At 33.7% G+C, this 12,831-nt stretch overlaps 3 protein-coding genes across 3 annotated transcripts; 1 reads left to right on the top strand and 2 right to left on the bottom strand.

The window, feature by feature from the left end:
- The first annotated feature begins 1,328 nt into the window (after positions 1-1,328).
- LOC142527753 (uncharacterized) lies at positions 1,329-3,016 on the top strand. The gene is made up of 2 exons (XM_075632667.1): positions 1,329-1,465; positions 1,606-3,016. The coding sequence occupies exons 1-2, from the start codon at positions 1,333-1,335 to the stop codon at positions 2,913-2,915; spliced, it is 1,443 nt and encodes a 480-aa protein (XP_075488782.1). The 5' UTR covers positions 1,329-1,332; the 3' UTR covers positions 2,916-3,016.
- A 2,610-nt stretch (positions 3,017-5,626) lies between these two features.
- Positions 5,627-6,989, bottom strand: LOC142526994 (trans-resveratrol di-O-methyltransferase-like). The gene is made up of 2 exons (XM_075631699.1): positions 6,187-6,989; positions 5,627-5,967 (listed from the first exon to the last, which is right to left on the bottom strand). The coding sequence occupies exons 1-2, from the start codon at positions 6,961-6,963 to the stop codon at positions 5,665-5,667; spliced, it is 1,080 nt and encodes a 359-aa protein (XP_075487814.1). The 5' UTR covers positions 6,964-6,989; the 3' UTR covers positions 5,627-5,664.
- Positions 6,990-9,245: 2,256 nt separating this feature from the next.
- Positions 9,246-10,753, bottom strand: LOC142527023 (putative O-methyltransferase 3). Its single transcript, XM_075631723.1, has 2 exons — positions 9,903-10,753; positions 9,246-9,577 (listed from the first exon to the last, which is right to left on the bottom strand). The coding sequence occupies exons 1-2, from the start codon at positions 10,677-10,679 to the stop codon at positions 9,275-9,277; spliced, it is 1,080 nt and encodes a 359-aa protein (XP_075487838.1). The 5' UTR covers positions 10,680-10,753; the 3' UTR covers positions 9,246-9,274.
- Positions 10,754-12,831: the final 2,078 nt, after the last annotated feature.

The following is a 12,831-nucleotide window of genomic DNA, read 5'->3' as shown; positions in this document are numbered from 1 at the left end:
GTCGCTACATTTAGCGACGGTTTTATGAAAACCGTCGCTTATTTAAAATTAACAACGATTTATCTAAGAACCGTCGCAAAATCTCTATAAATAACCTCGTTTTCGGTCCATTTTCGTCCAAAACACTTCACAACACTTAAATTTTTTTCTCTTACACAATTTTATCACTTCACACAACACTTAAAATTTTTCTCACTACTTCATAACACTCAAAATTTTTCTTTCTTACACGATTTTACTACTTCACAACACTTAAAATTTTTCTCTCTCACACGATTTTAGTTTCGATTATTAGTTTCTTTTATATTTATTAAATTATTAAAAAAAAAATTTTATTTTTCGAAATAAATTAGCGACAGAAATCTTGATTGAAGACCGTCGCTAAAATTAGTGACGCTCTTGATTGCTAATTAGCGACGGTTTAATAAACCGTCGTTGAACGGACCTCAACAACACCCTCAGTTACAACAGTTTTAAAAAGGCTACGACAACGGATAAAATTCGTTGTCGTATGCCGTTTTTGTTGTAGTGTAGATATTCAAGAAAATAATCATCCGTTTTCGTTGTAGTGTAGATATTCAAGAAAAGAATCATTTTTAAGAGAAATAATTATTCTAAATATAATAATTAGGGAGAATATAGAAAACATCCCAATCCTTTGACCACTTCTAGTCACACGTACATTAGTGATTATTTAAGGAGCACATAGCAATGTATTAAGTATTATTAATTAGTAGCAAAGAGAGAAGACCATCAATTCAAAGAAAAGAAGACCGCAGCAGCTTTTATTAGATTTTAAGTCGTGGGTGTCTTGGTCAATTATTTAAAAAAAAAAAAAAACCTCCTCGAGTTTATTTGGTCAACAATTTAATTTATTTAAGAAAATAAGTATTTCTAATATAATTATTTTCTTCAAAAAATAGTTGATTAAAGTTTGATTATACTTATTAAATGGATTATACTTATTTTAAATTTGACATGACGCACATTTATATCACATTATGTTGCAAGTTTACAACCGCTAATACAACCTGAGAAATATATATCCTAAACGCCTGCCTCGTTAATATTTATTTTAAACATAAATAAATTAAATTAAATCCCATAAAATAACGTCGAAAACAGAAGGCCAAAAGTCTTGCAATAAATACGCTATCCGATGAATATAAATAGGCCAAGAGAACACATTTCACATCAGCAACCCTTTAAGCGTTCGTTCTCTTTATCTTTGCGATTGCAGTTTGCATATTCTATTCTAATAAACATAATTATTATCATTAATTATTATTATCAATGGCGTTTTGGATGATGAACTTTGTGGTAGCAATTTCAATGGCGTTTTTGTGTTCATCTCAAGCTAGTACATTCTATGTTGGTGAAGACGAAGGTTGGGTTGTTGATCCGTCTGATGAATCGTACAACCATTGGGCTAAAAGAAATCGTTTCCAAATCAATGACATCCTCGGTATGTAGCTCCTATACATACACATGCAAATAAATACACACGTGTATGTATATATTTGTAATCCGCGTCTTAAATATTCGTGCTAGACGTCACTATATATAATGTGCATAAATCATGTATATAATTTTGCATGCATGCAGTGTTCAAATATAAGAAAGGAGGCGATTCGGTCCTTGTTGTAAGCAAAAAAGATTACAAAAGATGCAACAAAGATGATCCCATTAAACTTTTCAAGGATGGAAACACGAAGTTCAAGTTGACAAGATCGGGGTTGTTCTTCTTTATTAGTGGCCATGCACAACACTGTGAGAAAGGTGATCAGAAGCTTATTGTTCAAGTCCTTTCGGATCACCGCGGCAACATGAACCACACTGCTCCACCGCTTCCTCTGCCCTCTCCTTCACCTGCGGCGAAGCCTCCCACTCATGTGCCAACGGTGATACCACCTTCCCACTCTCCGACCCCATCCCATAATGCTCCTGTACCCAAACACGCGTCACCTGTTGGTTCTCCATCTATGCCCCCGTCCAACAAAGTTCCTACACTGGCTCCAACTCATCATTCGCCAGCACCTTCCAAAGCCCCCGCAGCCAAGACCCCTTCTCCATCTCCATCGGCCAAAACCCCAAAACACGCCCCGCCCAAGGGAGCTCCTTCTCAAGCTCCAACTTCATCAGCCAAACCCCCCTCACACGTGCCGCCAGTGTTATCACCCTCGCTTTCTCAACCATCATCTTCACCCAAGAGAGCTCCTACTCAAGCTCCAACTCCATCAGCCAAAACCACATCCCGCGCACCGCCAGTGGCATCACCCTCTCATTCTCAAACGCCATCTTCACCCAAGAAAGCTCCTGCCCAAGCTCCAACTCCATCAGCCAAAGTCCCAACACACGCCCCACCAATGGTGCCACCGTCTCATTCCCCGTCACAATCCTCGGACAAAAAAGCTCCAACTCCATCTGCCATAAGCCCATCACACCAGCCGCCAGCGATATCACCCTGTCATCCCCAAACAGCATCGTCACCCAATAAAGCTCCTGCTAAATCTCCAACAGGAGCTTCAGCTAAATCCCCACACGCCCCGTCAGTGGTACCTCCATCTCATTCTCAACCACCTTCTTCGCCCAAGAAAGCTCCTACTCAGGCTCCAGCTAAGACCCCATTACACGCACAGCCAGTGGTACCACCGTCTCGTTCTCAACCATCATCTGCGCCCAAGAAAGCTCCTGCTGCAGCTCCAACCCACTCACAAAATCCATCAGCCAAAGCGCCGTCTCATTCTCCACCATCATCTTCATCTAAGAAAGCTCCAACCCCTTCGTCACCATCTCCGAAGAATAAAAATGGTGCTCCTGAGCCCGCAGTGGAGAAACACCACCCTGCACCGCCGCATGCAAACCCTCCTCCGAACAATGTTCTCGCAATATCTGCATCAGATTCTAGTGCTTAATTTTCTCTGCTCCAGGGTTCTTCTGTTCGGCGGTTACCGTAATATTCCATGTTTTTAATTTGATGAATTTACATCAGTTTGTCAATTGGAGTTCGATCTCCGTTTTCCGTTCAAAGTTTTTTTTTAATTGATTTACCACCTTATTGTTGGTTGTTTTTTTTAAAGCTTAATCAATGAAACAATTTCGTCCTGCTAATAGAACGGTTCTTTGTTATCCATTGTCACCAATCAACTGAATCATCTTTCTTTTTCGTGAAAATCAAATGACCGAAGCATTTAAATTACATTAGAAACTTAATAATTAATATTAAGTGAGAGTACTAACTATTAATTGTTGAAAGACCGGTTGATCATTACGTAAATTAATATATTGTGTGTATCAGAAGTTAGTGTTGTGCTATGTTGTTGTCAACACGAGGGCACAACATGCAGCAAAAATTAATTATTGACACACAAATATAACATGAATAAATAGAAATTAGATTTAAATTATGCAAAAGTACAAATATGCAAATTAATTTGGGAAAAATTTAATAAGGTTTTATCATACCAAATAACATAAAAGCACAATTTTCTATTAATCCGTCCTAATCATGAATATAACTCCTCGGTACCATTTTTTTCTAAAAAAAATTCTATAAAGACCAGAAAAATTTTAGATTTGGAAATCGAGAACCTCAGAGTGAAGGTGGGGCGTGACAATATAAGCAAATAGACCAAAATAAACCATGCAGCTTCACAATAAACGGTAGATTAGCTAGTTAATCCCTTCACTTAATGTTCAGACAAAATCGAAATACATATAAACTAACCATGCATTTTCACAATCAAAATTTGAAAAACAAAAATCTTATCGAATCCACATGTATCTTCAATGGTTATTCCTCGCGCAGTGCGTGATCTGGGTGCAACCTCGGTTATACGGATTCGCCTGTTGATGCGAGTTGCAATTGTAGTAAGAATTTCCTCTAACATTGCAAGGAACATTGTTCCTTTGTAACGCGCCATAGCTTATATATCGCGATTGTGCAAAAAATCGCCGGCTATCATCGAATCCCACATCTAGTTCTTCATCATATGTGCGAGTGCAATCACCAACATCTTCATCACATTTGCGTAGTATCCGTGCATGAGTACCGTATGTTTTAGGATCTTGCATGTTGGATGATATTGGCTCAACCATGATCATGCCTAATGTTAACGTTGTAAGAAATATTAACATCTTACAACAAAAAAAGTTGGTGTTCATGGTAGTAAATTGTGAAAGGGGCCAAGTAGACACTTAGGTGAAATGTTTTGATTGATTGGAATAGTCGGAGATGTGATTTAGATGGGTTTTAGGGTTAATGCGAAAATGGTGGGAGAAAATTATGATGAAGACCGGTTCTTGCTCACTGGTGATTTAGTTACTAAAATGAGGCAGGTTTTGTCGGAGGAAATCTGAAAAAAAAAAAAAAAAAAAAAAGGAAAAACAAACTAGTTAAATTCTTTATTGTTTATTATAAGTAATATATCCCACACAAACATATGTATAATGTTTTATATACACTTATTTTTATTGTTTATACTCGACTTTGTGAATAAATTTTATACATTGAGCGAGTGTTACAATGGATTTCAAATATAAAAATTTTATATTGCAGTTTTGTTTGTTTGCTAGAGTGATGTATATATTCATTGTCGGAATACTAGTAAACATGTAAAAGGTATACGTATCACAAAACTAGCTGATATAATTTAATACCCTCAATTCGTAGCATATAAAAGAAATGGTGTTATTAAATATACATATCGTATATCGATATTTACATATTGAGATTTTATATTCAATATATCATGAGATTTTGACACTAAATTTTTGCATTTATTTTTTTGTGACGTAAGATTTGATGTACAAATATTGATGTATATGTAGCATCACTCATGTATATACACACGCATGCACGCATATGTATGTATATATGAACTTTACCAAGAAAAGAAAATAAAAGAAAGATAAATTTAAAATTCCACAAAACTGGTCTTTTTTTCATCTCATTTCGGACCAGTACACTGCCATTCGAGCATCTGGGTTTTTTTAAACATTCAATTTTGATCCGTAGCCTCAATTAAATTAATGCCTGGACCGTTTTTAAAATGTCCCAAATTTAATTTCTCCACTGCAATGACTTAGAAAATTTAATTATGGGAAATCCAAATATTTGATGTGACATTTAAAATATACACACACACCTTATTAATTATGGGAAATCCAAATATTTGATGTGACATTTAAAATATACTACTAATTAGTAAGGGGTGTGTGTGTATATGTGTGTGTGTGTGTGTATTGCATTTCACAATGAAGCTACTTGTCTTATTCCTTCTTGGAGATGAGATTCTAGCAGCCTGTTGGAAATTACTAGCTCATAATTATTGGATTGAATATTTAATGAAATTTTACAAATGCTAATATAAAATGAAATTGATATGAAGTGCCGCAGAAAAACCGTCGGTTTTGGGGAAATCGTGCTATTTTATGATGAATGTTAAGTTAGTCTTTGTGGTAATACTCAGGTTTTGTGAAGTTGTTCGAATACTCTAGGATGAATTTAAGGTGGGTTTTATAGGATTGTTAGCAAGGTTAAATGAACGTTATGTATTTGTGAACTCTGAATCATGCAAATCGAACCAACCATCCAATGAATTAATGGAAACTATGGACAGACAAATATGAGTTATTCATGTATTATTCGGAACTGTATTAGATTCAAGGATAAACTTCAATAATAGATCTCACACCTAATGCAGGAGTAATCTTGTAGCTGCTGAATCCAGCGTCAAGAAACAACTTCTCCCATTCTTTCTCACTTCTTTCTTTTCCATTTAAATAAACCATCATCCCGATGTCAAAGAAGAGTTGATCTTCTTTTATTGTATCGCTTTCTTCGTTGTACCTCAAAACTATGTCGATGATTATTACCTTTCCTCTCCTCTCCTTTCTGAGGATTGCATCTCTGCATTTCTTTAATATTTTGATGCAACCTTCATCGTTCCAGTTGTGTAATATCCACTGTTAATTGTTTGTATCATATGGATATTGTTAAAACATGTGAATATTCTCACGGTCAAATATTTTTTAACAAAAAAAAAAAGAAATTGAAGGGAAAATTATGTTTTCATTTGGTCCTTTTTGTCACATGTACTCATCCCAATCTCAACAGATAATTTGATTGGTTTGATCCCAAAAAAAATCTCATAATTATGTATAATATAAGAGTATTGGAAATACCTTTAATAAAACAACATCAGCAGTAGGAATCGCCTGGAACATGTCTCCCCCAACATAGTTCAAGTTACTGACCCCCTCCAAGCCAGAAACAACATGTGGAAGATCAAGAACCGTGCACTTCATCTTGGGGAATGTATCAGCAATAGCTTTAGCCATCGTCCCCGTTCCACCTCCTACATCGACCAAAGATTCCACTCCCTCGAACAACTTCTCACAATCTTTAAGCATCACATGGCTCACGAACCGTGTATCACCCGCCATGGCTTCATTGAACAGCTCATTCAGGTTGGTAATTGTCTTTGCTAGCTCCCAAAACTTCAAACCATGTGTCGTTTCAGTCGCTGTTACACAATCATCTGCCAACCATTCACTCATACTATTCCATGGCTTCATCAGAGTTGGGTCGAGTACAAGTAGCAAATAAGGGGTAACACATAAGGGTGAGTCTTTCAAAAGGAAATTAGAGGACGGTGTTAGCCAATAACTCTCGTTTTGTTCGTTTTCGTCCTTGATATCAACTTTGATAAAGAATTTGTAGTGGACCAAAACTCGCATTATACGATGAATATATTGGGATTTGGCTTTGTTGATGGGGAGAGCACTGATTAATTCAGAAAGGGTCATTGGCTTGCCATGATTTTTGATGATATCTGGTATATTTAATTGAACCGCACATTTTAGGGACATGGGCAGAATGAATTTGAAGATGTGATTCCAAACTTGAGCATGGGCATTAAGAAGCTCATGAGTCGACTCTATTTCACCGGGCAGTGCCATTTAATCATTTAACATTAAACGGCAAGGAATACATTAGCTAACATAAACTCTATATATATATATATACACACACACACACACGATCAGACAATGTTAAAATGAGACAAAAAATCTGAATTGACAGCGAATTATAGCAATATGAAAATAACACCATAAAAACACGTTATCTGATCTAATAATAATAAAAAGAATAGATGTTTACGTAAAGATAAATTAAAACGGGGAAGTTGTTATCATGCTCAAAGTCAAATGACTAGATTTCTTGTCCAACTATTTTTAAAACTATATTTAAGTTTGATTGGTATAATGTATAATTGTATATATATGATATGATTCACGACGCACATAAAATATCTTATTGTTATATACATAATATATACGTGAAAATGAGTGGCACTGTTCGAGTCAACTAGTACCTGATATAGAGGTAGCTGGAGAATTAGCCTTGTTCTTTGCTTATTTATAATGATAGGAAAAAAGATGTGCTTTGCACCCAAAAACATATTGTTTTGTTAAAATTAACTATTGAAATGAAATAATGTAATGTTTTTTTATTTATTTATTTTGTTTTGATGTTAATATGATAAATATAGTTAGTTCATGTACATATGCATTAATAAATTAAATTTTCTTATATATACATACATAACATTGTTTAAAACATATAATTGTTTAATTTCTCTTTCATTTATCTTAATAACTCATAATTTTATATTTTTATTATTTTTCATGATATAAAAAAGTCTTTTCAACATCTTTGTTTCTACATTTTTTTAATGTTGTGGACACCGAGTTATAAATAATCATAATTACTATCAGTAGAGGAAACGTTTGTACATTTTATATAATTACCAGCTAACATATTTAACATGACAACCCATCACTTTAGATATAGTAAGGTACATATTTCAAATTAGATAGGAAAGCACACAAGATCATTTTATAATACTTCTAATTTTTCTAGTTCGATCTGGTTCAGACTCTGGTACTGCGATATTTGGCATTTACAATAATAGAAATGATAATAGAGGTTAAGTCTTTTAGTACTTAGTGATGATAAAGTTTAACTTACTTCTTATAAAAATTCGAACTATAATGTAACAATATAATAGTTCAATATGATGTATCATGAGAGGAAAAACGGTAAATTGCTACAATTCAAGTGAAATCAATAATACTGAAGTAATTATACATTTTTTTAGAGTGACTACCGTGGGTCAAAGAGGTGACTTCCACCAACATTCGATGTAACACTTTTTCTCATGTATTCAAATATAATTTCATACAATCGATCATTTATGAGCTAAGATGAAGTCGTATTTTGGACCGAAGTTTTAATTAAAGTGAAATCAAAACCAAACAACTTAGATACGGTTCCGATTCAGATTTATAATAGTTTCGGTTATGGTTGGAACGAAAATTTATTCGTTTAAATTTAAAGAAAAAAATAACAATACAGACGATGAAACCAAATGTTTAATAATGATATCATGAAATAATGTTAATACTTAGTTTTATTTCAAAAGAAATAAATAAATATAAGAAGTCAAAATTGAATATGTAAAGATTAAATAGTTTAATAATATAATTTAAAGTACCTATATATACTAAAAGATATTAAAATTTTAAATTAATTTATGATTCTAATACCGGTTTCATGTGGTTGAGGTTCCTTATTTCTGGGAACCGGAACTGAACCATATGTTACCTATTCTAGTTCCGATTTTGGAATTCAAACCAAGAAAATGATTTAGTTTAATTTTGGTTTCACAGTTATTGAAAACTATGGTCGGGTTTATCTTTTGACCTTCAGTGCTTATCTTAAACAATCTTAATAGATATTTAATTTGTTCAATGAATTCCACTCATTTTCAAATTTCCTTCATTTAAAATATTTAAAAAATAAGGATATATCTTTCTCTCCAGGCTATTTTTCACAATATATGTTGTGGTCGTTTCCATTACAATAATTACTTCCAATAAATTTTTTTATATTATAACATAATATATTCCAAATTGAAAACTTGATTATCTAAGTTTATCAAAGATGTATTTGTTGTGTAGGAGCAAGAAGGATGATAAATTACAGACCAAAACATTTTATCACATTTTACCAATAAGCCGGTGGAGGTCAACATTGAAAGATCATCGAATCGTACAAATTAATTAAACCATCCAATGAATCACAACATGCGACATATTAAAATGGAACAATGGACCGACAAATTATATATATATATATATATATATATATATATATATATATATATATGTATGTATAATTGACACCAAATTAAACATGCATGTAGATTCAAGGATAAACTTCAATAATAGATCTCACACCTAATGCATGAGTGATCTTGTAGCTACTGAATCCAGCATCAATAAACAACTTCTCCCATTCTCTCTCACTTCTTTCTTTTCCATTTATATCAACCATGATTGCTATATCGAAGAAGAGTTGATCTTCTTTTACTGTATCGTTTTCTTCGTTATACCCTAAAACTATCTCAATGATTACCACTTTGCCTCTCCTCTCCTTTCTGAGGATTGCATCTTTGCATTTCTTCAATATTTTGATGCAATTTTTGTCATTCCAATCGTGTAGTATCCACTGTTAATTGTTTGTGCCACATGAATATATATTGTCAATATGACTATTCGGTCAAATATTAAAAAAAGAAAAGGTCATTGAAAGGAAAATTGATGTTTTTATTTGGTCCAGGTTGTCACATATACTGTACTTAGGTAAAAAAAAAATTATATTTTTACAATTAAAACAACGCAAAATTATTCGGGTTTGTAATTTTAGACTTTTAAATCATCTGTCAGTTTCTTTTTTAGTCACGTTTATAGATTGAGATGTCCTCGGAGGATATTTGATTGGTTTGACTAAGAAAATCTCATATTTACGTATAACATAAGAGAGTTGCACATACCTTCAGTAAAACAACATCAGTTGTAGGAATTTCCGCGAACATGTCTCCCCCAACATAGTTCAAGTTACCGAACCCCTCCAAGCCAGAAACAACATGTGGGAGATCAAGAACTGTGCACTTCATCTCAGGAAATGCATCAGCAATAGCTTTAGCCATCGTCCCTGTTCCACCTCCTACATCGACCAAAGACTCCACTCCCTCGAACAACTTCTCACAATCTTTAAGCATCACATGGCTCACGAACCGTGAGTCACAAGCCATGGCTTCGTTGAACAGCTCATTCAGGCTGTTCGCTCTCTTTGCTTTCTCCCAGAACATAAACCCATACGCCGTCTCAAATGGTGTTGCATGATCATCTGCCAACCATTCACTTATACTATAGCATGACCCCATCAGATTTGGGTCAAGTACGGCTAGCAAAAAAGGTGCAACACATAAGGGTGAGTCTTTTAGAAGGAGATTAGACGACGGCGTTAGCCAATAACCCTCGTTTTGTTTGTTTTCGTCCTTGGTATCAACTTTGATGAAGAACTTGGAATGGACTAAAACACGCATTATACGATGAACGCAATGAGATTTGGCTTTGTTGATGGGGAGAGCACTGATTAATTCAGCAAGGGTCATTGGCTTGCCATGATTTTTGATGATATCTGGTATATTTAATTCAATCGCACATTTTAGGGATATGGGCAGAATGAATTTGTAGATGTGATTCCATACTTGAGCGTGAGCAATAACAAGCTCATGAGTGGACTCTTCTTCACCGGGCAGTGCCATTGAATCACTTACTACTAATTGGTGATATTTGTATGCAGTAGCAAGCTAGCATACATACACCATATATAGTAATGTCAAAGAATATGCTAATTAATATTTGCATACAATTCATATCTACTATTTTGTTTGAGGGTGTTATATCGTGGTATCCCACCTGATGGGTGTGGTTTTGTCGGGTTTTGTTTAATTGTTAAAGTGTTGCTCCTATGACTATTTGCTGTGGTTTCATGAGGCCACCGACTGGTTAAAATGTCCACATCATCACCTTGCCCGAAATTATAATATGAGTGAGTTTATAAGCTGCATGCACACGATAAATGATTTTATTAACTTGAGTTAATCATTGTTGTAAAGTAAAAATCGATACGCGGGTATGCTGCTTATAGAATTCTTTGCGCACAGGCTCATTGAGTTTCCTCGAACATACATGATTTGTTTTAAATCTTGTGATCGAGTGCAGCTAATTAACATAAATGACGCACTTTGATGAAACTACTGGCAAGCATTTTGAGATAAATTTAAACTTCGTTAAATGAATGAATAGATTTCAATCTCAGGAACGCATTATCATGAACGTAACGAGACATAATTGTGGGAAAATAACAATCCAAATGGTTGAAGAAGTGTGAATGGCTCTCTCTCAAATCGAGAACATTATTGATTACATTATGTATTAGGTTTAGCTGTGTTTAATTTCCTTTTTAGTTTAAGAGATTCGTGAAATATGTAAGTCACGGAGTAAACAATGTTAAAATGATACACACAATCTGAATTGATAGTGACTTATAGATATATGAAAATACCACGATAAACAGACTTTATTTGATTTAATAAAAAATATATATAAATGTTTACGTAAAGCTAGACAAAATAATTTCCTATCACAACTAAAAGTCCTATCACCAATAAAAATTAATGATGATATATAATTTTTAAAACAAAAATCTCTCTATGATTAAGTTTGTTTGGTATATTATAGATTACTTGGTTGTACAATTGTATTGTTTATGTATGATATGGTTCACGACGCACATAAAATATCTTCTTGATATATACGTAATTAATTATGTAAATGAATTGAGCAGGTTTACGAGCTGACTTGAAAAATATTTGACATGTTCGAACTTTTTTCAAGCCGAACTTGAGCCCAAATTATTATAATTGATAGTTCGCGAGCCGTTGGTGAATATTAATATTTTATTAATATAATACAATTATATATTAAATAAATAAATTTCAAGTAATTATTTTCGAACAATGATTCGAATAGTTCACGAACATGTTCAAATAATCGAACCGAACTCGAACTCGAACTTTAACTCGAATCGAATAAAAGAAAAAAATTTAAAATTTTCAAACTTCAAGCCGAACTCGAGCTTGAACTCAAAATCGAACCCGAATAAAATTAATTCAAACCGAATTCAAGCTTCACTTTTTTTTTTGTCATATCCAGCTAGATTCGATGAATTGATAGTCTTATACATAATAATATGATATGTGAATGAGTGGAACTGTTCGAGACAGCTAGTACGTTCTTTTATCATTTATAATGAAACTAATATAAATTAATCCAGCTTCGTTTTCATCTTGTTTTTTTTTTGGGGGATTACACAATTATAATGATAATCATGTACATTATTTATTAAATTGAAACAAAATAACCAGAAATTTAAAGTTAGTACACTAAGACCAAATTTTGATGATTATGAATTAAAACAAAAAAATAAAACAAGTTAGTAAATCAAATAAATTATTTTCCCTATATAATAGAACATAACCTCAAATATGCATGTTTTCCCCAACATATTGTTCAAGTTACTAGATGTAAAGATCATGTAAATATAAAAATCAAGCTTATTAAATTTCGAAATTTTCATAATTAGTGTTATACATATATGTATTGTTATTTGTTGAGTTCGATCGACCCCCCACTTGCTGAGTATTAAACAAAAAGGGTAACCTCTTACATTATCTCTTCCAAAAAGAACGAAGAACTTGAAGATGAAGAACATACTTAGTTTTCGGAATGATGTAATCCAAATACCAATCCAACACTATAAACACATTAGTTTTCGGTGGTCGGCCGGCGACGGTCGTGGCGGCGGCGGTCGGTGGCGGAAAGTGGTGGTGAGTTTGAATATAAGAGAAGGGT

This window comes from Primulina tabacum, chromosome 15 (assembly GCF_025594145.1).
Source record: "Primulina tabacum isolate GXHZ01 chromosome 15, ASM2559414v2, whole genome shotgun sequence".
Classification (NCBI taxonomy): domain Eukaryota; kingdom Viridiplantae; phylum Streptophyta; class Magnoliopsida; order Lamiales; family Gesneriaceae; genus Primulina; species Primulina tabacum.
Note: the sequence above shows the minus strand (reverse complement) of the source record. Positions and strands in the feature narration are given on the sequence as shown.

Bases quoted from the DNA above. Each gene is read 5' to 3' on its own strand.
- LOC142527753 (XM_075632667.1), top strand. From the start codon at position 1,333: ATGGCGTTTTTGTGTTCATCTCAAGCTAGTACATTCTATGTTGGTGAA. The intron at 1,466-1,605 runs GTATGTAGCTCC...GCATGCATGCAG, and splicing joins CCAAATCAATGACATCCTCG to TGTTCAAATATAAGAAAGGA.
- LOC142526994 (XM_075631699.1), bottom strand. From the start codon at position 6,963: ATGGCACTGCCCGGTGAAATAGAGTCGACTCATGAGCTTCTTAATGCC. The intron at 5,968-6,186 runs GTATTTCCAATA...AACAATTAACAG, and splicing joins CTGATGTTGTTTTATTAAAG to TGGATATTACACAACTGGAA.
- LOC142527023 (XM_075631723.1), bottom strand. From the start codon at position 10,679: ATGGCACTGCCCGGTGAAGAAGAGTCCACTCATGAGCTTGTTATTGCT. The intron at 9,578-9,902 runs GTATGTGCAACT...AACAATTAACAG, and splicing joins CTGATGTTGTTTTACTGAAG to TGGATACTACACGATTGGAA.